The sequence below is a fragment of the Ornithodoros turicata genome, chromosome 8 (assembly GCF_037126465.1).
Source record: "Ornithodoros turicata isolate Travis chromosome 8, ASM3712646v1, whole genome shotgun sequence".
Classification (NCBI taxonomy): Eukaryota; Metazoa; Arthropoda; class Arachnida; order Ixodida; family Argasidae; genus Ornithodoros; species Ornithodoros turicata.
In genome coordinates, this window is record NC_088208.1 from 13,690,590 (window position 1) to 13,718,144 (window position 27,555).

Below are 27,555 nucleotides of genomic sequence, written 5' to 3' on the forward strand. Positions count from 1 at the left end.
ACTGTGTTTGTTTTCGTCGCCATTTTGGGAGGCAGTGAGGTGTCATGGCGACCCCCTTGATAAAAAGCAAACCAATCAGTGGAGCGAAACCGTGATTGACAGGTCGTGCCTCTCTTTGTGGCTCCTCCCAATGGCCAGACTCCCTTTTAATATACGGCTCTGATTCCTTCTGCACCGTGACGCCCTCTGTCGTCCTGTATACGAACTTGGCTACGGCACTATAACGCTGGCTTCCTTACTGGGTCCCCTTCCTCGGCCGACCCAGTGGACCGTCACCACTGCGCTCCCCCGCTTTCTCCACGCTTCGAACCTTGTTAATGCCTTGTTATTGTACATTTGAAATGTACAATAGGGAATTTGGGAATAGCAAGTCGGCCTTGGCCTGTCTGACATTTCCCCATTTCTTTATCTGTAATAAACATATGCCCCCCCCCCTTGTTATTGTATGAGATAGTGACAATGTGTGGTTTTTTAGTTTTGTGTTTTTTTTCTTTTGTTATTCCTTTTTCTTTCATTTCCCCTTTTCTTCTCATGTTCTTTTCTTCCCCCTTTTTTGGAATAGCAAGCCGACCTCTGTCCTGGCTGACCTTTCCTTTCTTTTTTTTTATTAATAAACATACCCCCATAATAAAACACGACTGAGCATTGGGGACATACACAACAATCGTTGTGTATGTTCGTATATTTTTTGCGCTTGTTTCATCACGCTCAGGCTTGTTTCATCATGGGGCACATACAGGAGTCGCTGCGTATGTTCGTGATTTAGTGCAGCCCATGCTGATGAGCAGGCTTGTTTCATCACGGAGTGAAAAAATCTGTAGATTTCGGAATTAATCCGTAGATCCCCATAGAAATCTATATCTATAGACATGGCAACTGGCCACAGTGGTGTACATGGACACGAAAAAGAAGGAGAGAGATGACAAGAGAGATATTCTTCCTCCCATCTGTTCTGCTCTCTTATTGTGTGCTTAAACACTTTCCGTTCAAAAGAAAAACGAAAAGCGTCCCGCTCAACCTTTGCCTTGTTGTTCCGGGCGCTAACCATTGAATGAATCAGGTACCAGGCGTCACACTCGCTTCCCCGCAGACGGCAAAGCAGCGTTCCCCTTTCATACCCTGGTTTCTCGTAGGGGAGAGTAGCGACACCGAGCCACTCGGGCGACCGGGCCCGTCATCTTGGGTCCTGCGCGACTGTGTCGCCTAGCAATACGCTGTGCAAGTGCGTCTCTGCGCATGAGAGGAGGCAGTGAGAGGGAAGAGGGAGGGCGCCGCCGTAGCCAATGGGGCTTCCCGAGTGGAGTAACTGGGAGAGGAGTATATGCGCAGAACGCTCGGTTACTTGCAGAGCGTATGGGGGGGGGGGGAGACTCTTTTCGGCTGTAATTCGTGTCACACAGGCTCCGCCTCGTGGCATGCGTCATATGCCACGCGAGGAGGGAAAGATAGAGCGAGGGATGGGGCGGGAAGACCAAAGACTGGGAGGTCAGATTGGTATGTGCCCGGCGGCAGGACTATTTGCAAGTAGGGCAAATTATGGGATTTTTTTGGGAGTTCTAACTTCAAGAAAGGTACGTACCCAGCGCTGTCGCCGATCGGCTTCCCTATTTTTGGCAGGGGTATTGCCTGTGCAGTGTATTACGGCTCCGACCCGGGCGAAGCGGTGAAACTTCAGACACTTCCCAGTTTCGCCCGAGAGGAAGAACCACCTGAATGCACTCAGTGTAGCGAACCTCTATCGGTTTTACACAAACTCACCTCATGTCCATCCAGCAAGGCTATGCAGTACAACGCGTAAAACACATTTACTTATAGAACTACAAGTACATGTCCACATTCCCCATCTCTTCGCAGCTAGAAGCAGGGTGTCGAACCGAAACGTTTTTCGTTCCGGTTTTCGTTCCGGTTACATCATAAACGATCCGGTACCCGTTCTGCTCCGGAGCAAAAATATAACGGTTCATACCGGTTTTTAACCGGTTCCGCTTCTGCTGGGAATATTCATCCCCACAAAAAAAAAAAAAAAAAATCAATGTTACAAAATGTAAACCCGTTTATTCCGCATACATGGTATTTAATATTAATAGACAGCTGTGAAATTGGTAGCTCCTGGTTCCTGTAGGTTACTGTCTGTTCAAATGGGCTTTCTCCTTTCTTGAAGCACATGCTACAAACGGACTTGTTTGTCGTGATGTCATACGTAAAGTACTTTCTTGCTGGATTGGAGCGATCGCGTCTCATCCGAATGTCTGTTGCTACTGTCTAGCCAGCAAGCACCACCGCACGAGTAGGACGCAAATCCAGGAACACCTTCACTCACAAACGCGCTCGACGGCTCCGTTTTATTTTCTTCGTGTCCTGTCCACAAAAGAGTTGCCACTTCGCACGGGCTTCCCTCGCGTATACGTAAATGTATTCAACTTAGCTGCTCTCCAACAAGGGACGCGTTGCCCGACATTACCGATAAAGAAGCCGTTATGCAGCCCCCTTGGGTCGCTGTTTAGTTGAGGAGAGTTTGCGGGGATCAAATTAAAACGAACACTACGGCACATTGCTAGAGAGTCACATGTACCTCTAAGTCTGTGTGCGTGCGCGAACGATAAACCATTACAAAGGCAGCCTAAGGGTCATAGTATACCGACATACATTCCACCGTAACCGTAACCCTCGTATAGTATCCATGACATATGACTTCAGAGCACACGACGTCTGCTTCATTCGCCTATCCGTAGTCCAAACCGGCGAAGTTTTTTCTTGGAACGAAAACCGTTAAATATATTTTTCGGTTTCCCTCCTGAGCGAAAAAAACGTATACGGTTTCGATTCCGTTCCGGTTCGCACCAAAATAGCGGTTTTTTTCGGTTTTCGGTTCGCTCAGACATCCTAGCTAGAAGAATCCCCAGCGCCCAGCTCGCGGGAAGAAGCGACCTTCTCACGTGACATATATGACGTTCGACGAGAGGCGGAGCCCGTGTGACTCGAACTACAGCCGAAAAGAGTGTCCCTCCAACTTTTTTCCACTGGGCGGGCGTGCTAGCCTTCGCATTGCATTCTGGGATGCAGAAGTCACTAAATCGCTCAAAGAGGCAAGGGAGTCAAATGCATTTGCTCTCGCATTGTTCCTTGATGTAAAGCAGGCCTATGACTCTGTCACTCACGCAGCATGTTTGGCTGGGATACAAGGAGCTTGTATCGAGAGCCGCCTGCTGAGATACCTCTGGAACTTTCTCTCTGCCCGTACGTTCGATGTGTGCGTCAATGGGCGCATGAGCTCAAAGAAAAAGTTCAAACGTGGGGTCCTACAGGGCAGTGTTCTTTCTCCCACTCTATTCAACCTGATCATGGCCGGGGTCCACCGCAGGATTCGCCCATCTCTGTATACCCTTCAGCTTACCATCTACGCGGACGGTATCTGCCTCCGCGTTGTGGGAGACAACAAGGAGAAGCTTCGTGACACCGCCGGAATTGCATTGAACGGCCTGAGTGCGGCGCTTCTTGAAAGGGGGCTTGTTGTATCTCCAGAAAAGTCTCAATGCTTGGTTTGCATTCCCCGCCGAAAGTACGTGGGCAAGGGTTTCCCTAATCTTTCCATCAACAGCACCCCCATCCCAAGATGTGAGGTTTGCCGTTATCTTGGCGTACATTGACAGCTCTTTACGCTGGTCTAGGCTAGTAAATCAAACGGTGTGTAAAGGCCAGAAGACTCTTAATTTACTCCGAAGGATCGGTGGCAAGTCATGGGGCTGCAGTTCAAGTTCGCTGCTCACGCTACACAAAGCCCTCATTCTCTCGCGTATCCTGTACGTGTCACCGTACGTGGATCTGGGACCTTCACAATGGCAGGCTCTTGAGCGGCTCCATCGGGCAGGGATAAGAACGGCGCTTGGAATACCCAGCTTTTCTGGAATTACCAAGACCTACCTGGAAGCCAAGGAAAAGCCTGTCAGTATCCACTCCGAGTTTAAGGGGCTCCGCCACTTAGACAACTTGGCCACGTCCAGAAGCAAGCGCTCTCTTTTTTCTGCCCTCGTAAAAAGGTCACACACATCTCTCGGCCGCTTGGCCAGCGTATACGCTACTAGCGCCCTGGCCCACAGTGAGCGATCGCCTCAACATCCTGCTGGGTTACCTTCAGTGCCATGGCGAGAGTTTGTACCGGGTGTAACGCTCGACGTTCCGGGCATTCATAAAAAGAGGGAATGTAGCCCCCTGGTCGCTAGAACGGCGGCTGAGAACCTCATAACTGACGTCTACCACTCACATACTCTGGTATTCACTGATGGCTCTATTGACGATCGTACCAAAAGTGCCACGTGTGCCTTCCACATCCCGTCAGTGAACGTGACCTGGCAAGGGAGATCATCGCGTTACCCGATATCCTCCACGACTGCTGAGCTCCTGGCTCTCCTGCATGCAGCTGCTGCGGTCCAGGTACGAGGGTTTGCAGGAGCAGTCCTACTCACAGACTCGAGAAGCGCTCTATGGGACGTGATGAACCCCATGTGTGACAACGTCTTAGCGCGAAGCATCGGAAGATCGTGCGCCCAACATAAACAAGCTGGAGGCGATATCGCCTTCCGATGGATACCGTCCCACGTCGATGTCGGCGGCAACGAAAGGGCGGACCAGCTGGCGTCCTCGGCACACCTAGGCTGCAGCAATGTTTTGCCAACCCCGGACGACGCCGACAGGCAGATGTCTGTTCAGCTCCTTGTTGAACTGCGCCACCCTGGAATACGGGACATCATGCATCATAATCGCCCTCCTCTTCCCATGAAAAATCTTCCTCGAAGCATCCAGACCATGCTCCATAGGCTCCGCACTGGGTGTGCGTTCACCAATTCTCAGCTGTTCAAGATAGGCTCTAGGGGTGACGCCTGCTGTGGCCACTGTCAACAACCCGAAACAATCGAACACATCCTGCGAGACTGCCGAGCATACCATTCTGCGCGCGAAACACATCTCCCTCGCTCCACCTCGGGCTCGCTAGCAGACATCCTCTACCCCGCTGGTTCTTCTGCCGAACGTTCCGCCAAAGCAAGAAACCTCATTCTCTTCCTGCTGAAGACAGGCCTTGCTGATCGACCCATCTAATACTCTACTCTCCCCGATGAACTCGTGCACCTCACCGCATCCCCATCCTTCAACCTCCTCTATCCTCCATCCGTCCGTCCTTCCTTTGTGTTTTGTTTTGCTATGCGTTTTCTTTCTTTCTTTTTTTTTTGGCTATAGTCGTGACGACGCCCACTTCTGTGTGGCCAACAACGGCGAGCCTATCCTGCCATCACCCCCCCCCCCTCTGTTTTTAGAGTGTGGGTGGTGTTTTGGGGTGTAGGGTGAGGTCTGGATAGATCACTGCCCAGTTCGGCGTCGAAGTTTATTTTCCAGATATTGCGAACCTTTAGTCGGAACACAAAATAACAGGACTGTTCCCGGATGGACCAGCGGCATGGCCGACTGGTCGAAAGCATCCGCCCGTGCTGAAGACCATAAGAGGTGGTAGGTTCGAATCCTAAGCGCCGACTGTGCTCTCTGAGGTTTTCCCGCGTTTTGGGCGGCAAACGTTCCGGAAGACGCCGTCACTGTTCTCCTTGAAGTCGGCCCAGTACTCATACTAACTTAACTCCCTTGTCCCCCCACACCTTCCTGCTGTCCTCTCTCCATTTGCTTACATCTGTATGCCACCGATACCCATAGGTGCTTCGTGGCGCGCAGGGAATAAAGACGAAAACAAGTTCCTCGCACTTCACCACACAGCACCCTTTATTCGCTGCCAAACACTCTAAAAACTGAACTTCACCGCATAGCACGCTGGGCGCCAACCATTGCCAAGAATGATAGAGTTATCGCTTCTGATTCGAAGAGAAACGGAGGCGTACGCCTTTTTTGTCAATTACCATGTATCCAAATTGACACAAAAAGGCGTACGCACCCCTTCTCTCTTCGAATCAGAAGCGATAACTCTATCATTCTTGGCAATCGTTGGCGCCCAGCGTGCTATGCAGTGAAGTGCAGTTTTTAGAGTGAAGGCCGTTGCAGACGAAAACGGCGGTGGTCGGATCATGCATTCTTAAAAATGAACTCCACCGCATAGCACGCTCCTATACCCAACCATCATCTCGATTGATATCGTTATCTGCCCGGATTTGTTGAAAGCGGGAGGCGTACGCCTTGTTTGGGACAATTATTATTGTGAACAGCATAAGTGTCACAAAAAAGGCGTACGCCCCCCGTTCTGAACAAAGCAGGGCAGATAAAGATTATCATTCGAGATTATGGTTGTCTAAGAGCGTGATATGCGGCGAAGTTCATTTTTAAGAGTGTAGTTCTTCGTCGTTGTAGAACAAGGTATCTACGCACCACTCTGTTCACAATTCCCTTTTTTTAACAGGGAAATGTTTTCTTCTTCTTCTTCTCTTTTTTTTTTTCAATCACAACAATTGCCGATATGCGATTGGCTTCTTTTGTGTCCCTTGCCTTAAGACAAGAGGCACCGGGACTGGGAGGTACCCGGGTTCGAATCCCGGTGCCGGCTGTGCTGTCTGGGGTTTTTCCTGGGTTTTCCTCAGACGCTTTCAGACATATGTCGGCACAGTTCGCCTAGAAGTCGGCCCAGGACGCACATTTCCCCAGGGCGTGAGTCGTGACGTTGCCCACATACGTGAGGCCGACAACGGCAAGCCCTTTCACCACCACCACCACCACCACCTAAAGACAATAGAAAAGCACGTCGTTAAGAAGGTCGACAAAATGGCCTCCAAACCGCGGTTTTATTTCTTTGTTTTTATTCATTTATTTTATTTTATTTTTCGGGGCCACTTCGTCGCGCTACGTTATTGGCGGTATCCTTTTTCTGAAAACGGTAAGGGCGCCAGTCTACCAAAGAGGACAGGCCTTTTCACAGAACCGAATTTCTGTCTTTCGTAATTAAAAATTCCACGAGTGAAAATTAATTGGGCAACACACTGTCGCACTGCCCACACCTTCCTAGGGCCCCCAAGATCAGTCAGCGGCAGCCCTTGTTGCGAATCAATTGTACTTACTTGGGATATTGCCTGTTGTTACAGATCACATCGTCTATTGTTATCTGCAAGCAAACCAGTTGTCAACACGTGCATCATTCCTGCCTCGAACCACGCCGATACGCCATCTCTCGGCAAAACGTCCTGGCGCACTGCTTAAAAGACTTTGAACTCTCGTCCGGAGCATCAGTCAGCGACAGCCCTTGTTGCGAATCAATTGTACTTACTTGGGATATTGCCTGTTGTTACAGATCACATCGTCTATTGTTATCTGCAAGCAAACCAGTTGTCAACACGTGCATCATTCCTGCCTCGAACCACGCCGATACGCCATCTCTCGGCAAAACGTCCTGGCGCACTGCTTAAAAGACTTTGAACTCTCGTCCGGAGCATCAGTCAGCGGCAGCCCTTGTTGCGAATCAATTGTACTTACTTGGGATATTGCCTGTTGTTACAGATCACATCGTCTATTGTTATCTGCAAGCAAACCAGTTGTCAACACGTGCATCATTCCTGCCTCGAACCACGCCGATACGCCATCTCTCGGCAAAACGTCCTGGCGCACTGCTTAAAAGACTTTGAACTCTCGTCCGGAGCATCAGTCAGCGGCAGCCCTTGTTGCGAATCAATTCTACTTACTTGGGATATTGCCTGTTGTTACAGATCACATCGTCTATTGTTATCTGCAAGCAAACCAGTTGTCAACACGTGCATCATTCCTGCCTCGAACCACGCCGATACGCCATCTCTCGGCAAAACGTCCTGGCGCACTGCTTAAAAGACTTTGAACTCTCGTCCGGAGCATCAGTCAGCGACAGCCCTTGTTGCGAATCAATTGTACTTACTTGGGATATTGCCTGTTGTTACAGATCACATCGTCTATTGTTATCTGCAAGCAAACCAGTTGTCAACACGTGCATCATTCCTGCCTCGAACCACGCCGATACGCCATCTCTCGGCAAAACGTCCTGGCGCACTGCTTAAAAGACTTTGAACTCTCGTCCGGAGCATCAGTCAGCGACAGCCCTTGTTGCGAATCAATTGTACTTACTTGGGATATTGCCTGTTGTTACAGATCACATCGTCTATTGTTATCTGCAAGCAAACCAGTTGTCAACACGTGCATCATTCCTGCCTCGAACCACGCCGATACGCCATCTCTCGGCAAAACGTCCTGGCGCACTGCTTAAAAGACTTTGAACTCTCGTCCGGAGCATCAGTCAGCGACAGCCCTTGTTGCGAATCAATTGTACTTACTTGGGATATTGCCTGTTGTTACAGATCACATCGTCTATTGTTATCTGCAAGCAAACCAGTTGTCAACACGTGCATCATTCCTGCCTCGAACCACGCCGATACGCCATCTCTCGGCAAAACGTCCTGGCGCACTGCTTAAAAGACTTTGAACTCTCGTCCGGAGCATCAGTCAGCGGCAGCCCTTGTTGCGAATCAATTGTACTTACTTGGGATATTGCCTGTTGTTACAGATCACATCGTCTATTGTTATCTGCAAGCAAACCAGTTGTCAACACGTGCATCATTCCTGCCTCGAACCACGCCGATACGCCATCTCTCGGCAAAACGTCCTGGCGCACTGCTTAAAAGACTTTGAACTCTCGTCCGGAGCATCAGTCAGCGGCAGCCCTTGTTGCGAATCAATTGTACTTACTTGGGATATTGCCTGTTGTTACAGATCACATCGTCTATTGTTATCTGCAAGCAAACCAGTTGTCAACACGTGCATCATTCCTGCCTCGAACCACGCCGATACGCCATCTCTCGGCAAAACGTCCTGGCGCACTGCTTAAAAGACTTTGAACTCTCGTCCGGAGCATCAGTCAGCGGCGGCCCTTGTTGCGAATCAATTCTACTTACTTGGGATATTGCCTGTTGTTACAGGTGAGAGGCCAATTGAACTGAATTCTATTTTCTCCTCCTCATTCTCGCTGCCGCTGACCTGATCAATTTGTGGTATCTGCGCAATTTTGTACCGATCTTTTGCAAACATGAGCACGAAAATCGACAAACTACTCACAGAGATGTCGGCCAAACTCGACGCGCTGCCTGCCTTACGCAAGGATATGGACGACATCAAACTCTCAATTGAATTTATGAGTTCAGCTTTTGACAAATTTAAGAATGACCTATCAGAAATGGCGGTAACCGTTCACAAGGTTGCAGAAGAAAACAAAGATCTGAAAATGGAAGTAAAGAAAATGAAACGTGAACTGGATAGAAACCAGAATGAACTTTATGAGCTGCAGCAATACACCCGTAGTAATAACATTGAGATAAAAGGAGTTCCTCTTCGATCCAATGAATCAGTATTGTCGTTGATCCAAACAATGACCTCCTATCTTGAGGTACCTCTATCTTCTGATGATATTGATGTTGCCCATCGTGTGCCTTCGTCAGACCTGGAAAGGCCAAATATTGTTTGTAAATTTGTCAGTCGCACAAAAAGAGACAGTATCTTGTCGTCTGCCCGGCGGAAACGACCCACAACAAATGCGCTGGGGCTTGAAGTTAACTCTCCTATCTATGTGAACGAACATCTCTGCCCCTACTACAAAAAGTTGCTAGGGCAGGCGATACAAAGGAAAAAAACAATACAACTGGCGATACGTATGGGTTAAACGAGGCACTATCTTTGCACGCAAGTCAGATAATGCTAAGGCATTCATTATCAAAGGAGAAGGTGATCTGGCGTTGATAAACTGACTCTACGACGCCGAATCTCCGCGTGCTTGATTGCAATGACTGCCTCGCATATTAGACTATCTCATGTCAATATCAGAAGCCTACGGGCTAATATTGACTTGCTATCTTGTTTTTTGAGTTCGTATCCATGTGATATTCTTTGTGTGACTGAAACTTGGCTATACGAAAATGAACATTATGCACTTCCTATGGTTATTCCTTTGTTGGAGTGTCCCGGAAAACACGAGGTGGTGGAGTCGGGATTTAATAATAATAATTGGGTGTTTACGTCGCGAGACAACTGAGAGTCGGGATTTATGTGAAGAACACTCTTAGTTATTCAGTTTGTACAGAACTTAATTTCAACATCAATAACGGCTGTGAGGCTCTGTTTATACAATTACTGAACAAAATTGTAGTGGGAGTTATTTACAAGTCTCCCAGCCTAAATGTCAACCATTTCCTTGAACAAGTTGAGGAGCTATTTGGCCGGGTTCACCCCTAGCGGGAACCGCACGTACATTTGTGGTGACCTTAATATTGATTGGTTAGATGTGGGGTCTTGTAATGCATTCCGTTTATTATTAAGTTCATACGGGTACAGAAACTTAGTTGCAGCGCCCACTCGCGTAGTCTCAGGGTCTGCCACTTTAATTGACTATATTATATCTGACGATAATAATAGCGAGAACTACGCTGAAGTTGTGGAGGAATTAATTACCGATCACTTTCCTGTGAGCACTTTAATCCCTGTTACCATAACCGCACCTTCACGCGTTCCAGTAAAACCCTCTCGACGGATTAATTACTCTCTGTTACGAGAGAAAATTGTCGGATTTTTTAGCCATACTCAGCATGAGGGTAATGCTGATGACATATGCCAGTCTGTCGTCTGACTAATTCAAAAAGCAATAAATTAGGCTAGTGTTTACACACGCGCTGGTTATTACGATAGGCCGTTATGCCCGTGGATGACAGCTCCAATCTTGGAAATTTTGAGAGAAAAAAATTATTGGGCACCTAAGTTCAAACGCGATAATCAAAATCAGCACTTCAAAAATAAATTAAGTTATTATCGTAATATCTCGGTTAAGATGATCCGAGAACGTAAACGTGAATATTACTGTCCGTTAATACGGACAAGCAGTAATCCCCGTCTAGTATGACGGATTATAAATGAGGCTATGGGAAAGAAATTACCAAAGCAAGTACTGCCTACGACGACTGATGATCTGACCTTATTGTGCGAGCACTTTAATGGGTTCTTTCTTAACTTGGGCTCCTTCACCTGGAAACTACATTGGCTGTGTCCCAGGTCACACTCATAATGACAATGAGAATACGTTTGCACTGTTCGGTGTTACATGTGACGATATTGTCGAGGCTATAAATAAGTGCTCTGATAATACTTCGCCTGGCAGTGACAATATCACTATGAAGGTAATACGGCAGAATAGAGATATCCTATGTCCGGTGCTGGCTACAGTCTTTAATTCATCTATTGCTGAGGCTCGCTATCCAGCTATCTTGAAAAGTGCTAGAGTGGTACCAGTATATAAAAATGGCGACTATAATAATTTAACTAATTACCGCCCAATCTCCGTGTTAAGCGCTCTTAACATAATTTTCGAAAAAGTACTGTCCTCTAGATTGACAACTTTCTTTGAAAAACACGATATAATCAGCCCAAACCAACATGGGTTTCGCAGGTCGAGGTCCACAGCTACTGCTGTACTTTCAGCAACTGAAATTATCAACAGTACTATTAATAGAGGTGAATACTGTGTTGGCATTTTTTTAGACTTGAAGAAGGCCTTTGATACAGTTCAACACAATATCCTCCTCGCTAAATTGTCTAAATATGGTATGGTATGGTATGGTATGGTATGGTATAGAACACAAACTGCATCTATTGCCGGGCACCACTCTTCGTCACTCCCAATACATACTGGCGTCCCCCAGGGCTCGGCCCTGGGACCTTTGTTCTTTATTTTGTACGTAAATGACTTTCCTACTGGAACGTCTTCAAATTGCATTATGTATGCTGATGATACGGCGTTGTTTTTTACTAGCAAATGTATAGATACAATTCGAACCAACATTGATTCTTTTATGCCATTGCTTCTCGAATGGTTAGAAAACAATGCCCTTGAGTTAAATATATCGAAGACAAAATACATAGTATTTTGTTCGCATCGTAAAAGTGTTGACTTATCAAAATTTAATATTATCATCAAGGGCTTACCCATCGAACGCCTTAATAGTATTAAGTACCTGGGTGTTGTGCTAGACTTCCATCTTAACTGGAAGCCATGCACATATTTCACAAGTATGTTCTAAGTTATCTCAAGCGTGTGGCGCTTTGTACAGGGTGAGCAAAATCTTCCCTCTGGCTGTCTTAAGAATTCTGTATTTCTCATTAGTCCAATGTCACCTCTTATATTGCGTTGAATCATGGGAGCACACTTATAAAACTTACTTAAGACCCATTGAACTTCTTCAAAACCGTATAATTCGCACAATATTTAATGCACATCCTAGGCAATCATGTCTAGCTTTGTATGAAACACTGCGCATTCTGCCATTTAACACATTGTGTTTTGAAAGGACTGTATTGATGATAAGGAAATGTATTATTACTGAAGGGATAGCTCTAGATCTTCATTTTTCCTCTGTAACTCGCAGCAGCCGCTCCGTGTTAGGGCATCATCTCTTAGTACAACAACAAGCGAATGAGCATGGGATGCGTACTTTACAATACCAGGACGTAATTAAGTGGAATTCCTTACCACTATCTGTAATTTCATCTAGGATCTAGCTCGTTATTTTATTCCCCCCATTCCACCAAGCACTGGGGTAGAGTATCGCCTGTTGCGATGAAACTCCCCACTCTCCAAGGCCGAAAATAAAGTTGTTGTTGTTGTTTCATCTAGGAACTTTAAATCAGCATTACATAGGCACTTACTTCACAGTACTGGTCTTGAATCAACATAGATAACACTGTTTAGGATTTTTGTGACTCGCATATTTTTAGTGTAGCAGTATTGGGGGTTCAGTGTATACTGCTGTCATATATTTGTTTGACACGTTTCTACGGATCGCACTAGCTTCGGCTATATGATCCGAATGGCCTTTCAGCCTTAAATGTATCACTTTTATGTTGTCACTGAAATAAAATAAAAAATAAAAAAAAATGCCACGAAGGCAAAAACGCGCTAGAAAAGTTGTAGCAGCCCTTCCTCCCCCGAGACGAAAATCGTGGGAAAACCATTGGTGAGCATCTTACACTCCTAGAAATGGACTTCACCGCGTAGCACGCCCCTATAGCCGACCATCATATCAGATGATACAGTTATCTGCCCTGATTTGTTGAAAACGGGAGGCGTACACTTGATATGTGATCCTTATGCTGTTCATAATTGTCACAAAAAAGGGCGTTTTCAACAGATCAGGGCAGAACTTCATTTCTATGAGTGCACACTCTAAAAACAGAACTTCACCGCATAGCACGCTCTGTGCCAACCATTGCCAAGAATGACAGGGTTATCGAATCTGATTCGAAGGGAGAGGTGGGCGTACGCCTTTTTGTGACAATTTGGATATATGATAATTGCCATAAAAAGGCGTACGCGCACCTTTCTCTTCGGATCAGGAGCGATAACTCTATTATTCTTGGCAATGGGTGGCGCCCAGCGTGCTATGCGGTGAAGTTCTGTTTTTAGAGTGTAGGGTTGTCGCTTCTGACTCGAATAGAGAGGGAGGGCACACGCCTTTTTGTGTCAATTTGGATAAAAGATAACTGACACAATAAGGCCTACGCCTCTCGCTCTATCTTCAAATCAGAAGCGATAACCCTATCATTCGTGGCAATGGTTGGCGCAGAGTGTGCTATGCGGTGAAGTTCAGTTTTTAGAATGTATAGACGCTCACACGTTGAAAAATGCTTTATCCTCTTGTTTTCGAAATAACTACGCAGGATAACGTTGTGACAGATTTTCACCCTGATATGAGAGCCCCCTTTTTGACAAGTCGTCCGAGACGCGTTCCGGCGGAAATCCCTTTGTGTCGCTCGGCACGTGCAATGTCTGGTGTTTTCCACTTACGTCTGAGCTTCACTTCCTTCCCGCTGTTCGATAGTATATATGTACACACATAGGGGTCCGTTACATGAACGCGAACCACAGGTCTACGCGCATCACACAAGGTAATTGTCAACCTTCCTGTTATTGTTATTCTGCATGCGCACTTTTGTAATGTTAAGAAAGGCTAAGAGTGCTTTTACTGCGCGTTTTTGCTCATGAAATCTTGATACGACATCATTCTCGTTTCTCAATGATACAGTGCTGGACAAAAATTTACAGAACACACGCTCCGGCGCATTCCTTCCTCAGAGCAGCGCTCAGAGTGATGCGCTAGCAGCAAATGGGACCCTAACGGACTTGCAAACAGGTGACTCGGTTACCTATACTGTGTATTCACGCCGACGACATCCTTATGGAAGATTCTAGTGGAAGAAAGCGAGAACACTGCTCACAGAGACGAAGTTCCGTCCCGTGTTATGCTGAGCATTTACACGGTGTGGAATATCGGGAGTGGCGTAAAACTGCGCACTTAGCAGACGACACCGTCATCGTCTTTCCTGTCGTCTGCTACGGAATATCTTGTGGCTGTGTCGCAGGATATTCCCCACGGTTAGCAGTGTACGTGAGCAGTGTACGTTGAGCGCTCGCGCTCAGAAAGCTATGACGTTTTTCGCGTCTTTCGCTTCTGCGGGGAATGTCGCTCGTGTGAATACCCGGATAGGCACATGTCTGTAGGTCCGCCTCTGAGGAAGGAATGAAGCAGAGCGTGTTCCGTAAACTTTTGTCCAGCACTGTACTTGTTCGTAGAATAACAGAACGTCACCGCATGAGGCGCTCCACGCCGACCGTCATTCCCAATAACATCATACTCTCCCCTGATTTCGTTGAAAGACACTTGAGACGAAAGACGCGAGAAGAGCGCACTTTTTTTTTTCGGCATTGATGCACTCTAAATGCAGAACTTCACCACGTAGCACGCTGTGCGCCAGTCATTATTTGCCATGAATGATATAGTTGTCGCTTCTGAATAGAAGACGGATTGGGGGCGTACGGCTTTTTTGTGGCAATTACAATATATCCCATATCGCCACAAAAGGCGTACGCCCCCCCCCCCTCTCTCTCCGCCTTGTAATCAGAATAGAGCTGTAACCCTATCATTCGTGGCTATGGTTGGCGCACATTGTGCTTTGCGATGAAGTTCCGTTTTAAGAGTGTGTGCTTACGTTAATTGTCACTAAAAGTCGAACGTCCCACACTCTAAAAACACAACTTCACCGCATAGCACGTTGTGCGCCAACCATTGCGAGGAATGATAGGCTTTTATCGCTTCTGATTCGAAGGGAGAGAGGTGGCCGTACGCCTTTTTGTGGCAATTTTCATATATCCAACTTGCCACAAAAAGGCGTACGCCCACCTCTCTCTTCGAATCAAAAGCGATAATTTTATCATTCTTCGCAGTGGTCGGCACACGGCGTGCTATGCGGTGAAGTTGTGTTTTTTAGAGTGCACGCTTTCCACAGATCAGGAGGGTAACATTAGCCGCGGTTACATGAACCAGACAGAAACGGGTCGATTTGACTTATCGCAGCTTCTCACATCAATCCTCTCTACACTCTCAGAAATGAACTTCACCGCAGAGCACGCTCGTGCAATCTTAAACATGAGTTTCATCACATAGCACGCTCCTAGCCAACCATCATTCTGAATGACAACGTTCTCGCCCCTGATTTGTTGAAAACGTCGACGCCTCCCGTTTTCAACAGATGAAGTCAGGTAACGAGCTGATGGCTGGCCAGGAGCGTGCTATGCGGTGAAGTTAATTTTTAAGTGTGTAGATCGAAGATCGGATGTCGCGTCCTGATGGGAAAGGAGTTGCTGCGATAAACCAGCTCGACCCGTCTCTGCCGTGTTCGTGTGACCGCGGCTAGTATCATCACCGTGGTAACATTCTGTGAAACGATTCACCTTCACCCTGCCGCGTTGTGAAGTTCTGTTCCAAGAGTGCATGTGTGTCACCAATACGTGGCTTTCTTGCTCAGATGTCCGCAAACCGGCCCGTCGCATGCCTCGTAGTCCTCTTGGTGGCAGTTAGCATCGTGGAAGCAAAAGTCTACAAGAGATGCGCGCTTGCGCAAGAACTGAAAAGCAGAGGAATTCCAAGAAACCAGATAGCCAACTGTAAGTGCACCTTATCGTACATACAATCAAATCCCAATCGGATTCATAAAATTGAAAACGTCATATTTCGCTATTTCGCCTCTAGTTGCGTTGAATAAAGGACGCGTCAAAGGTCTTGTCTCTTCTTGAGCTCGTCTCTTCGCACTAGCGAGAAGTTTGGATAAATGGGTGTATCCCGTTTGAAACCATTAAAAATATTTCAAAAATAAACGCGTAAGTATCCACTGTTAAAAAATATATCTCCCAGGATATACGCTTAAAAATCAACGCACAAAAATAATTCTCGAAATATCCTCGTTTAAATAAAAGCGCTGAGGAATCCAAGGTTAAAAATAAATCGTTTCAGAATCCCCCCAAATCCATCCTACAGTTGCTAGTTGCTAGAGTCATGTGGTATGGCCCCAATCAAGGCGAACTGCAAGCAAGGGGCTTAAACTAACTTCACAGGACCAAATTAGCCTAAACTATCCCAAACTAACCGAAACCAAAAGTAAACTAACATAACATGATCTAACCCGGCGCAAATTGCAATCAATCCGCCTCCGTGCTAGATGGTGAAGGACGTTTGAAAGTTTATTTTTAATGGTGGATTATTAAACGGTGATCTCTAAGCGGGGATAGTAAGCGGTTTATTTTAGGAGATATATTTTAACCGTGTATTTTTAAACGGTTTATTCTTGAAGTTTTTATTCTTAAGCGGGAACCCCCCGTTCGCTCAGCTCGCGACCTTCTGAGTGCAATAGCTTCGTTACGCGTGATCGCAGACATATAGCGTTTTGATGTGCATGTTTAGCAGGCATAAATGAATATCAATCAGCCAACCGTTTTCTGTTACAACGTTATTTCTTCAAAGGTTTGGAAATGGTTTCACAACTCCTTTAAATGATCGAATCATGTCTTGCGGCCCCATCGTCACATACGCAACACCATTTCGAGTTCATGTGACCTTGGCGCTGGCCGACGTTTCCTGGTTGGGATAAAATCATTCGCTGAACGTATTTTGTTGGTGCAAGCACAGCCGTAGCGAGGCAAGTTTGCGCCCACGGCTCCCACTGCCGTCAGGAGCTCTGTAAACAAAGAAATGGAAACACTTATTTGCACTGCCGAGATAGTAAATTCAAAGTTTCTTCGTTCCCGCTTTATCCTGTCCAACAGACCTGCCAGGGTCTGCCATTCGACGCCCTCTCTGGCGAGGGCGCCCGGGGCTGCTGTCAACCTGATAACTGGTTTATTCAGTGTCACGACATTAACTACTTAGTGGAACCAATCCACTGCTACAGAAAAGACGCCGCACTTGCGTCTTAATGAGTCGGCGCCCAGAACTCGACTGACTCAGCAAGGGTTCCCGCGTTATGATATAACAAGAACACACGAACCAAAAAGGACAAGACTAAACAAATCGGCAGGTGCTTTCGGCAACGGGCACCCTCGTGATCTATCAGGTGAGGTTCTATGTCAAAACCGCGAGTCAAAAATCGCGACACGTCAAAATCGCGACACGTCAAAATCGCGACACGTCAAAATCGCGACACGTCAAAATCGCGAGATGTCAAAATCGCGATACGTGAATATCGCATCCTGGGCCATCAATGGGATTTAATTACCTCTTTGTTCTCCGTCATGCAGCCTGTGAGACGTAAAAGGCTGTCCTGGCCTAACCTTGGTCAGTCTCGACGGGTGCATACTCTACATGAACTGACCCACTCCCCAACGTGTGAGATACATAAAAGGCTCTCCTGACCTAACCTTGGTCAGTCTCGGCGGGTGCATACTCTACATGAACTGACCCACTCCCCAACGTGTGAGATACATAAAAGGCTCTCCTGACCTAACCTTGGTCAGTCTCGGCGGGTGCATACTCTACATGAACTGACCCACTCCCCAACGTGTGAGATACATAAAAGGCTCTCCTGACCTAACCTTGGTCAGTCTCGGCGGGTGCATACTCTACATGAACTGACCCACTCCCCAACGTGTGAGATACATAAAAGGCTCTCCTGACCTAACCTTGGTCAGTCTCGGCGGGTGCATACTCTACATGAACTGACCCACTCCCCAACGTGTGAGATACATAAAAGGCTCTCCTGACCTAACCTTGGTCAGTCTCGGCGGGTGCATACTCTACATGAACTGACCCACTCCCCAACGTGTGAGATACATAAAAGGCTCTCCTGACCTAACCTTGGTCAGTCTCGGCGGGTGCATACTCTACATGAACTGACCCACTCCCCAACGTGTGAGATACATAAAAGGCTCTCCTGACCTAACCTTGGTCAGTCTCGGCGGGTGCATACTCTACATGAACTGACCCACTCCCCAACGTGTGAGATACATAAAAGGCTCTCCTGACCTAACCTTGGTCAGTCTCGGCGGGTGCATACTCTACATGAACTGACCCACTCCCCAACGTGTGAGATACATAAAAGGCTCTCCTGACCTAACCTTGGTCAGTCTCGGCGGGTGCATACTCTACATGAACTGACCCACTCCCCAACGTGTGAGATACATAAAAGGCTCTCCTGACCTAACCTTGGTCAGTCTCGGCGGGTGCATACTCTACATGAACTGACCCACTCCCCAACGTGTGAGATACATAAAAGGCTCTCCTGACCTAACCTTGGTCAGTCTCGGCGGGTGCATACTCTACATGAACTGACCCACTCCCCAACGTGTGAGATACATAAAAGGCTCTCCTGACCTAACCTTGGTCAGTCTCGGCGGGTGCATACTCTACATGAACTGACCCACTCCCCAACGTGTGAGATACATAAAAGGCTCTCCTGACCTAACCTTGGTCAGTCTCGGCGGGTGCATACTCTACATGAACTGACCCACTCCCCAACGTGTGAGATACATAAAAGGCTCTCCTGACCTAACCTTGGTCAGTCTCGGCGGGTGCATACTCTACATGAACTGACCCACTCCCCAACGTGTGAGATACATAAAAGGCTCTCCTGACCTAACCTTGGTCAGTCTCGGCGGGTGCATACTCTACATGAACTGACCCACTCCCCAACGTGTGAGATACATAAAAGGCTCTCCTGACCTAACCTTGGTCAGTCTCGGCGGGTGCATACTCTACATGAACTGACCCACTCCCCAACGTGTGAGATACATAAAAGGCTCTCCTGACCTAACCTTGGTCAGTCTCGGCGGGTGCATACTCTACATGAACTGACCCACTCCCCAACGTGTGAGATACATAAAAGGCTCTCCTGACCTAACCTTGGTCAGTCTCGGCGGGTGCATACTCTACATGAACTGACCCACTCCCCAACGTGTGAGATACATAAAAGGCTCTCCTGACCTAACCTTGGTCAGTCTCGGCGGGTGCATACTCTACATGAACTGACCCACTCCCCAACGTGTGAGATACATAAAAGGCTCTCCTGACCTAACCTTGGTCAGTCTCGGCGGGTGCATACTCTACATGAACTGACCCACTCCCCAACGTGTGAGATACATAAAAGGCTCTCCTGACCTAACCTTGGTCAGTCTCGGCGGGTGCATACTCTACATGAACTGACCCACTCCCCAACGTGTGAGATACATAAAAGGCTCTCCTGACCTAACCTTGGTCAGTCTCGGCGGGTGCATACTCTACATGAACTGACCCACTCCCCAACGTGTGAGATACATAAAAGGCTCTCCTGACCTAACCTTGGTCAGTCTCGGCGGGTGCATACTCTACATGAACTGACCCACTCCCCAACGTGTGAGATACATAAAAGGCTCTCCTGACCTAACCTTGGTCAGTCTCGGCGGGTGCATACTCTACATGAACTGACCCACTCCCCAACGTGTGAGATACATAAAAGGCTCTCCTGACCTAACCTTGGTCAGTCTCGGCGGGTGCATACTCTACATGAACTGACCCACTCCCCAACGTGTGAGATACATAAAAGGCTCTCCTGACCTAACCTTGGTCAGTCTCGGCGGGTGCATACTCTACATGAACTGACCCACTCCCCAACGTGTGAGATACATAAAAGGCTCTCCTGACCTAACCTTGGTCAGTCTCGGCGGGTGCATACTCTACATGAACTGACCCACTCCCCAACGTGTGAGATACATAAAAGGCTCTCCTGACCTAACCTTGGTCAGTCTCGGCGGGTGCATACTCTACATGAACTGACCCACTCCCCAACGTGTGAGATACATAAAAGGCTCTCCTGACCTAACCTTGGTCAGTCTCGGCGGGTGCATACTCTACATGAACTGACCCACTCCCCAACGTGTGAGATACATAAAAGGCTCTCCTGACCTAACCTTGGTCAGTCTCGGCGGGTGCATACTCTACATGAACTGACCCACTCCCCAACGTGTGAGATACATAAAAGGCTCTCCTGACCTAACCTTGGTCAGTCTCGGCGGGTGCATACTCTACATGAACTGACCCACTCCCCAACGTGTGAGATACATAAAAGGCTCTCCTGACCTAACCTTGGTCAGTCTCGGCGGGTGCATACTCTACATGAACTGACCCACTCCCCAACGTGTGAGATACATAAAAGGCTCTCCTGACCTAACCTTGGTCAGTCTCGGCGGGTGCATACTCTACATGAACTGACCCACTCCCCAACGTGTGAAATACGGCCCAGGATGCACTAGAAAAACAAGAAAAAGTAAAGAAAACACAAGAAAAAAACTCTAAAATGTCCGAGATGTCCGTACACCGCCGCGTGTCGCGATATTCACGTATCGCGATTTTGACATCTCGCGATTTTGACGTGTCGCGATTTTGACGTGTCGCGATTTTGACGTGTCGCGATTTTGACGTGTCGCGATTTTGACGTGTCGCGATTTTGACGTGTCGCGATTTTGACGTGTCGCGATTTTGACGCGTCGAGATTTTGACTTGTCGCGATTTTTGACTCGCGGTTTTGACGGTCGCGATTTTTGACTCGCGAATTTGACGGGACACCATCAGGTGACGTGAAGCACGTGATGCGGTATCGGGTAACCCTGGCAGTAAGTGTAAACCGAAAGTGGAGAAGCAGTCTTCCTGCAGCCCAGGTGCGCAATAGGTCAATGTCCCTTTATACGCTCTGGTCTATTGCCTACGGCTGTGACATTCGTTCATAATTTTCTTGGAGGGGCTTCCGACATTATTATCGTCGTTGTTGTTGTTGGTTTCTTCTTTTTATCACTCTTCTGCATCTGTTTTCTCTCGTTAGCGTAGACAAAATACAGAAGCCGACACTGAAGATTTTTGTTTAAGTTTAATTTGTACAAGCTTTCGCGTGGAGGTCCACGCTTCCTCAGGTACAAAGTGAAGTGGTGACACACATAAGTATATATAGTATAGACATATACACTGCTGCACAAAGAAAGGGAAAAGGAAAGGAGATATGGTGCCACATGTCTGTGTACAATGAATAGCTGGGCAGACGGATAGGTGACCTCTAACCATTTAAGAACAGTAAAAGGTGTTGTTGTGAACAAAAAGGCTCGCCAACCCAGTTTCGCGGAAGGGGGGTCAGGAGTATGGGAAACGAGTTGCCCAGAATGGACAAAAGGGAAGGTTACGGATTATCTAACGGAGTACCAGACGATGACTGAAAGTGGGGATTCAAGAATTGTGCACAAATAAATATAGATATATAGCTACTAAATTTACATAAGCGGATATAACGAGCCAGGACTAAGATTCAGACCATTTGGTGTGAGACACTTAAATTGCGAAATTAAGTAGGACTCTCTATTCTTACGTTTAATGTCGGTGCGGAACCCAGATTCTAGCAATATATTGCTATTCTAGCAATATTGCTAGCAATATATTGCTATAATATATTATAATATATTGCTAGCAATATATTGCTATTCTAGCAATATTGCTAGAATCTGGGTTCCGCACCGACATATATTGCTATTCTAGCAATATTGCTAGCAATATATTGCTATAATATATTATAATATATTGCTAGCAATATATTGCTATTCTAGCAATATTGCTAGAATCTGGGTTCCGCACCGACATTAAACGTAAGAATAGAGAGTCCTACTTAATTTCGCAATTTAAGTGTCTCACACCAAATGGTCTGAATCTTAGTCCTGGCTCGTTATATCCGCTTATGTAAATTTAGTAGCTATATATCTATATTTATTTGTGCACAATTCTTGAATCCCCACTTTCTGTCATCGTCTGGTACTCCGTTAGATAATCCGTAACCTTCCCTTTTGTCCATTCTGGGCAACTCGTTTCCCATACTCCTGACCCCCCTTCCGCGAAACTGGGTTGGCGAGCCTTTTTGTTCACAACAACACCTTTTACTGTTCTTAAACGGTTAGAGGTCACCTATCCGTCTGCCCAGCTATTCATTGTACACAGACATGTGGCACCATATCTCCTTTCCTTTTCCCTTTCTTTGTACAGCAGTGTATATGTCTATACTATATATACTTATGTGTGTCACCACTTCACTTTGTACCTGAGGAAGCGTGGACCTCCACGCGAAAGCTTGTACAAATTAAACTTAAACAAAAATCTTCAGTGTCGGCTTCTGTATTTTGTTTATGTGATCTACAGGACTTGACTCCCCTCTTCGTATACGCATCGTTAGCGTAGTGAAAGAATCTACGAATTCGATGGTTTCGCTGAACACAGGACATGGTGACAGTATGATAAGTTTACAGATTAGTATTCAACTTCGACAGGGGTTTGCATCGCCCGCCACGAGAGCAACTACAACACCCGAGCACTGGGACGTCCGAATAGAGATGGCAGTAGGGACCACGGACTCTTTCAGGTATGGGCGTCGCCATTATGGTGCAAAATGTGAAGGAGAACATACATTTTCCAAGAAGAACTTTTCTAGTAGACCTTTTAGAAATTTCAAGAACTTTTTTCGTTCGCTTCCAGTTCTACAATACCAGAGCATAATAATACGTGGCTTTACTTCGCGAGCCAACTGTGACCATGATCAGCTATGGCACAGTGGTTGGATTTACGGGTGGATTTAGCCCACCTGAAGGTTCCTTAACGCGTCCCGAGAGCTCGGCACACGGCAAGCCGTATTTGTTGTCGCTCGCAGAAGGCGGCGTGTCTATAAGTAGGGAATGAATTTTTCAGGTTAAGCCCGGTTCTGCTCGGTTATTCCCCCCGAACTGACCTCCGTCCAATTCGGGTTAAAACCGATTTCTCCCCGAATTACAGTCACTATGGAATCCTCAAGTGACATTTCCACTGAAGACGAACAAAGGTCGCCACTCGTAGCACATGTAAGAATGGGTTACTTACGTTCCCAGCAATAGACCCACGTGTGTCAACACTGTCTATGCCTTCGGGGATTACCGCTGGAAGCTCGCGATTCTGCAAAAAAAGAAGAAGAAAAAAGAAAAGAAGAGAGAGGAGGAGAGGAGAAACAAAAACACCCGATAACACCCGAAGGCAACAATTATCGTCTGATTTCACCCTGAATTACAGATTTCAAAATAGCGCCCGATTTTTACCCCCCGAATCTGAGAGAGGCATTTAACCCGAAAAAGTCACTCCCTACAAATAGACTACCAAAGGCATTGGGCCACTGCTGTCATCACCAGTGTTTTCTGTCAACTGAGCACAGATTTGTCAAGTTCCTCGCGTACTTGAGGGCCATTAGGGCCCACTTGCACGAACGTTGAGGAGGTTCCTCAGTGGTGTCCTCAGTAGCGCCCGTAGCGCTTCTTGAACGTGCTACACTGTCCTCAATGCTGCTCGTACGTAAAGCACTGCCAAAGCTACTGAAGACGCCTACTGAGGAAGGCCCTCAACACTCGAGCAAGCGAAATAAACTGCTTCTGACAGTGTTCCCATCCGCTGATTGGTGGTGTTTAGCTAAGGTCGCGCTGAAGGGTGTGAGGTGTTCGGTTCGAATCCTTTAACCGGCTGTGTGCTCTCTGAAGTTTTGCGACAGACTTTCCAGACGAATGTCGGCACAGTTCTAGCTGAAGTCGGCCCTTTCGTTCCTTTACGCAGAATTGTCTCGAAAAGCGCTGCACTCCTAAAAATGAACTTCACCTCATAGCACGCTCTTAGCCAACCATTATCTGGAATGATATCGTTGTCTGGCCTGATTTGTTGAAAACGAGAGGCGTACGCCTTTTTGTGACACTTATGCTGTTCATAATTGTCACAAAAAAGGCGTACGCCTCCCGTTTTCAACAAATCAGGCCAGATAACGATATCATTCCAGATTATGGTTGGCTAAGAGCGTGCTATGCGGTGAAGTTCATTTTTAAGAGTGTGGTAGGGGTACTGTATGTGTTAGGGGGGGGGGGGGTAACCGCACCACCGCGGTGAAACAGTCCACCTTATCGTCATGATCTATTGCTGTTGTTGCAACACCCGTCCGGAGTTGATGTTGACAGAGAAACAACATCTTATCAACTCCGAACGGGTGTTCTGAAGGGCGTTATCTTTCATGATTAGCGGTATCGTCTTTGTTTGGCGGTTGAAGCAGTATGCGGCGCTCAGGTTTGGAAGAAGAGGGGGAGGGTATGGATGAGAGGCTTGTATTTTGCTCTCATTCTAGTAAAAGTGGTTGAAAGTTGCGACCTGGTCTTTCCTATTCTGTGTCTAACCGAGTGTCCCTATTTCTCGTCGCTAAAAAATGAAGACGTACTTGTAAGCCAAGGTTGTGAGGGGATTGCGATGCTCCCTGAAAGGGACGCGACCTTCGGTTCTACTAGAAGCGAAGATTCATGGGGGGGGGGGGACCCATCCCTTCCCTTTCCTTTCGATCTGTTTCGGTTTCAGTCGATCTACCGACGCCGATTTATGGAATCCAGCCCTCCCCGTCAGGTTTGTTTCGGTTTCGGTCTGTCTGATGACGTTTCTCGGGTAGAGGTTTATTCAGGACGGATAGATATTTCAACGCAGAATTTCAGGTTTCAGAATTTTTTAAACGTGGAATGGCTTTCGACGAGGACTGTCTCTCCATGTGCTACCTCGCTTTTGCCCGAATTTCCCTAATTAGAGACTTAATTAATGAATTTCTGGTAATAAGTCATCTTGTGGTTACATACTCTCTTCCAGAGGATGAGCGGCTGGCAGTAGAAGTCAGCTGCAAAATCAGCATCGATGCTGCTTGTTTTTTTTTTAAATAAAAATGGTATAAAGGCTAAAAAAAAACAGCATATATATACGGCTTCAACCACATGTCAAATCAGAGATGGAAACCGTATTATTTCAGCGCTTGTATGCGTAATTTTCTCCATTTTCTCTTTTCGTTTTAGAATTCGTAAGTGTGTATGTGTGGGTTCTATCAGTGTGTACGAACATTCGTGTATATTATTTTCATTGCTTATAACATTGCATATTTTAGTTAGTAAATGCTGTGAAACATCTCGAAGCAACGCGACACAGATGACGACGGTGTAGAAGAAATTTGCTCGAAATAAATCCTGTTCCACATTGCAGATCAACGACCGCTACTGGTGCAGCCCTCCTGGACCACATAATGACTGCGGAGTGAGGTGTTCTGGTAGGAATAATTTAAAATTTTCTAGGGTAAATTACTTCGTCGATTATTCAGTCCTCCCTTCTGATACTCACTGTGAAATATTCTTTGTATGTCGACGCAGCTCTGAGGGATGACAAAATCGCTGACGACGTCAAGTGCATTCGGAAGATATACGCCAGGCATGGATTCTCGGCATGGTGGGCTAATATTCGGTTTCATTTTGTAACACGGCGTGCTTGTCTTGCTCCCCTGTCTTCAATGGACATTGAGACTAATTGTCATTGAGCCAGAGCCGTTTATAAGGCGAGTTGGGCCATTCTTTGATCTTTTGTCGCCCGGAGGTGGGGGTCGACGTGACGTCAGCCATGTCATCGCTCCGCCCACTTGGCCAAAATGAAAGTAGAACCGCGGCCGGGGATGTCTCAAGGCTGTCCCCCCGATCTAAAATGGCGGTACCGACATTGGCACCGCCCATCGTGTGACGTAAATGACGCGCTTTGAAACAGGCTCACGCCAGTGGCGAAACTCTTCCAATACAGGCCTTTGCATTGAACCAGAGCCGTTTATTAGGAGAGTTTGGCCATTGGGAGGAGCCTATCCCAAAGCGCGCCATTTGACGGCACAGGGTGGGCGGCGCCAAGCCCAGTGGCACCATTTTGGAGCAGAGCATTCACCTTGAAATCTTCCTTTCCGCCATTTTGGAGTAGAGGCACAGCCTTGAAATTCCCCCGTGCCGCCGCGGGTCGCCTTTCATCCCGGTCAAGTGGGCGGAGCGATGACGTCTGTGACGTCACGGCGGCTCCCCCATCCCCGGGCGGCAAGAGATCACAGAATGGCCAAGCTCTCCCTATAAACGGCTCTGTATTGAACATGCGCGTGGCGCCATCAAGTGTATAGTGTGTTAACCTGTCAGGAAGCTTTGCATTCAATGCTCTTTCGGAAGTTGACACGTTAGACGCTAGGTGGCGCTAGGTGCACGTTCAATGACCATTCCTTTCCATGGCCATTGAAGACTGGTGCGACAGGATGAATGACATGTACGAATCACATGATTTCATACAACAGGGTTGCTTGGAAAAACCGTTGCCGAGGAAGGAATCTTAGCGGGTACGTCGCTGGATGCAAGATATAAAAGAAAACTGCAATCCTCGTACGCGCGAATAAGAGACCTTCATCAGTGCCTATAGAGAGGGCCTTGTATAGGACCACGTGCACAACAGCTATGACTTGTTCTGCACTCTATCCTATACCAAGACAAGTTGTTGACAACATGAGAACAAGATGTTCAGTTTCAGCATGTTTATTCAGATGAACAATTTCAGCATGATTCGCTCAGCTTGAGGGAATTAAGAGGCGGAAATAAAGCTATAACATCCATAAGCAGACGCCTGAATTTAGACTGTTTCGTGTTCATGCAACTTGGCATTTGTACAAGGGCAGTTCAAGCTTCACCGATCGAGTCTTTTGCTGGAGAAACATCAGTGAGTATAAATGTAACTGGATAAACCTTTCGGAGGGCGAAGTGCTGTGACCCCTCCCGGCTTTGGAGAGGGTGGAGCACAAAGGGATGGGAGACACTAACGTGGACACCCGCAGAGGAAGAGAGACTCCGCACAAAAGAAACGACAAACGTTTAATATGGCAAACGCAATAGCATATATAATCTACTAAAACTATAGGGATGTGCCAATCCGCGAATCCTCGAATCCTAGGCGGGGATTCGAGATTCGCGAATCCGAATCTCATCGCCCAAGCCTGCGAATCGAATCTTTCGAATCCACCAACCAACCATGTTTGTTTGTTTGTTTGTTTTTAAAATCGGCGCCTCCAAGCCGCCGGGGCACGACAAGAGACATGATGACGATGATATGGGGATGACTTCCGCTCACTGAGTAGAATGCGACAAAACCACAACATAAAGCTTCGGTGAAGTTGAAAAGTAACACGGTTTTGCTTTAAGTGTTTCTTACTTTTATGGAGGGAATTCAGACTGTTCTAAAAACAGAACTTCACCACATAGCACGCTGTGGGCCAACCGTTGCCACGATTGATAGGGTTATCGCTTCTGATTCGAGGAGAGAGGAGGGCGTACGTCTTTTACACTGCAATAAGGAGAGTACTCTCGTGTGG

At 47.1% G+C, this 27,555-nt stretch overlaps 1 protein-coding gene across 4 annotated transcripts; it reads left to right on the forward strand.

The window, feature by feature from the left end:
- The first annotated feature begins 7,654 nt into the window (after window positions 1-7,654).
- Window positions 7,655-26,810, forward strand: LOC135366481 (lysozyme-like). Of its 4 annotated transcripts, none has more exons than XM_064599193.1 (6): window positions 7,655-7,682; window positions 15,841-15,982; window positions 22,640-22,731; window positions 25,383-25,446; window positions 25,547-25,622; window positions 26,491-26,810. In XM_064599193.1, exons 2-6 carry the CDS (start codon window positions 15,844-15,846, stop codon window positions 26,555-26,557), a joined length of 438 nt encoding a protein of 145 aa, XP_064455263.1. In that variant the 5' UTR covers window positions 7,655-7,682; window positions 15,841-15,843; the 3' UTR covers window positions 26,558-26,810. The 4 variants fall into 4 exon arrangements, with proteins under 4 accessions (XP_064455263.1, XP_064455262.1, XP_064455260.1 ...); XM_064599192.1 differs by lacking the exon at window positions 7,655-7,682 and adding an exon at window positions 8,625-8,712; XM_064599190.1 differs by lacking the exon at window positions 7,655-7,682 and adding an exon at window positions 8,789-8,921 and having other exon boundaries at window positions 15,844-15,982.
- The last annotated feature ends 745 nt before the right edge of the window (window positions 26,811-27,555 follow it).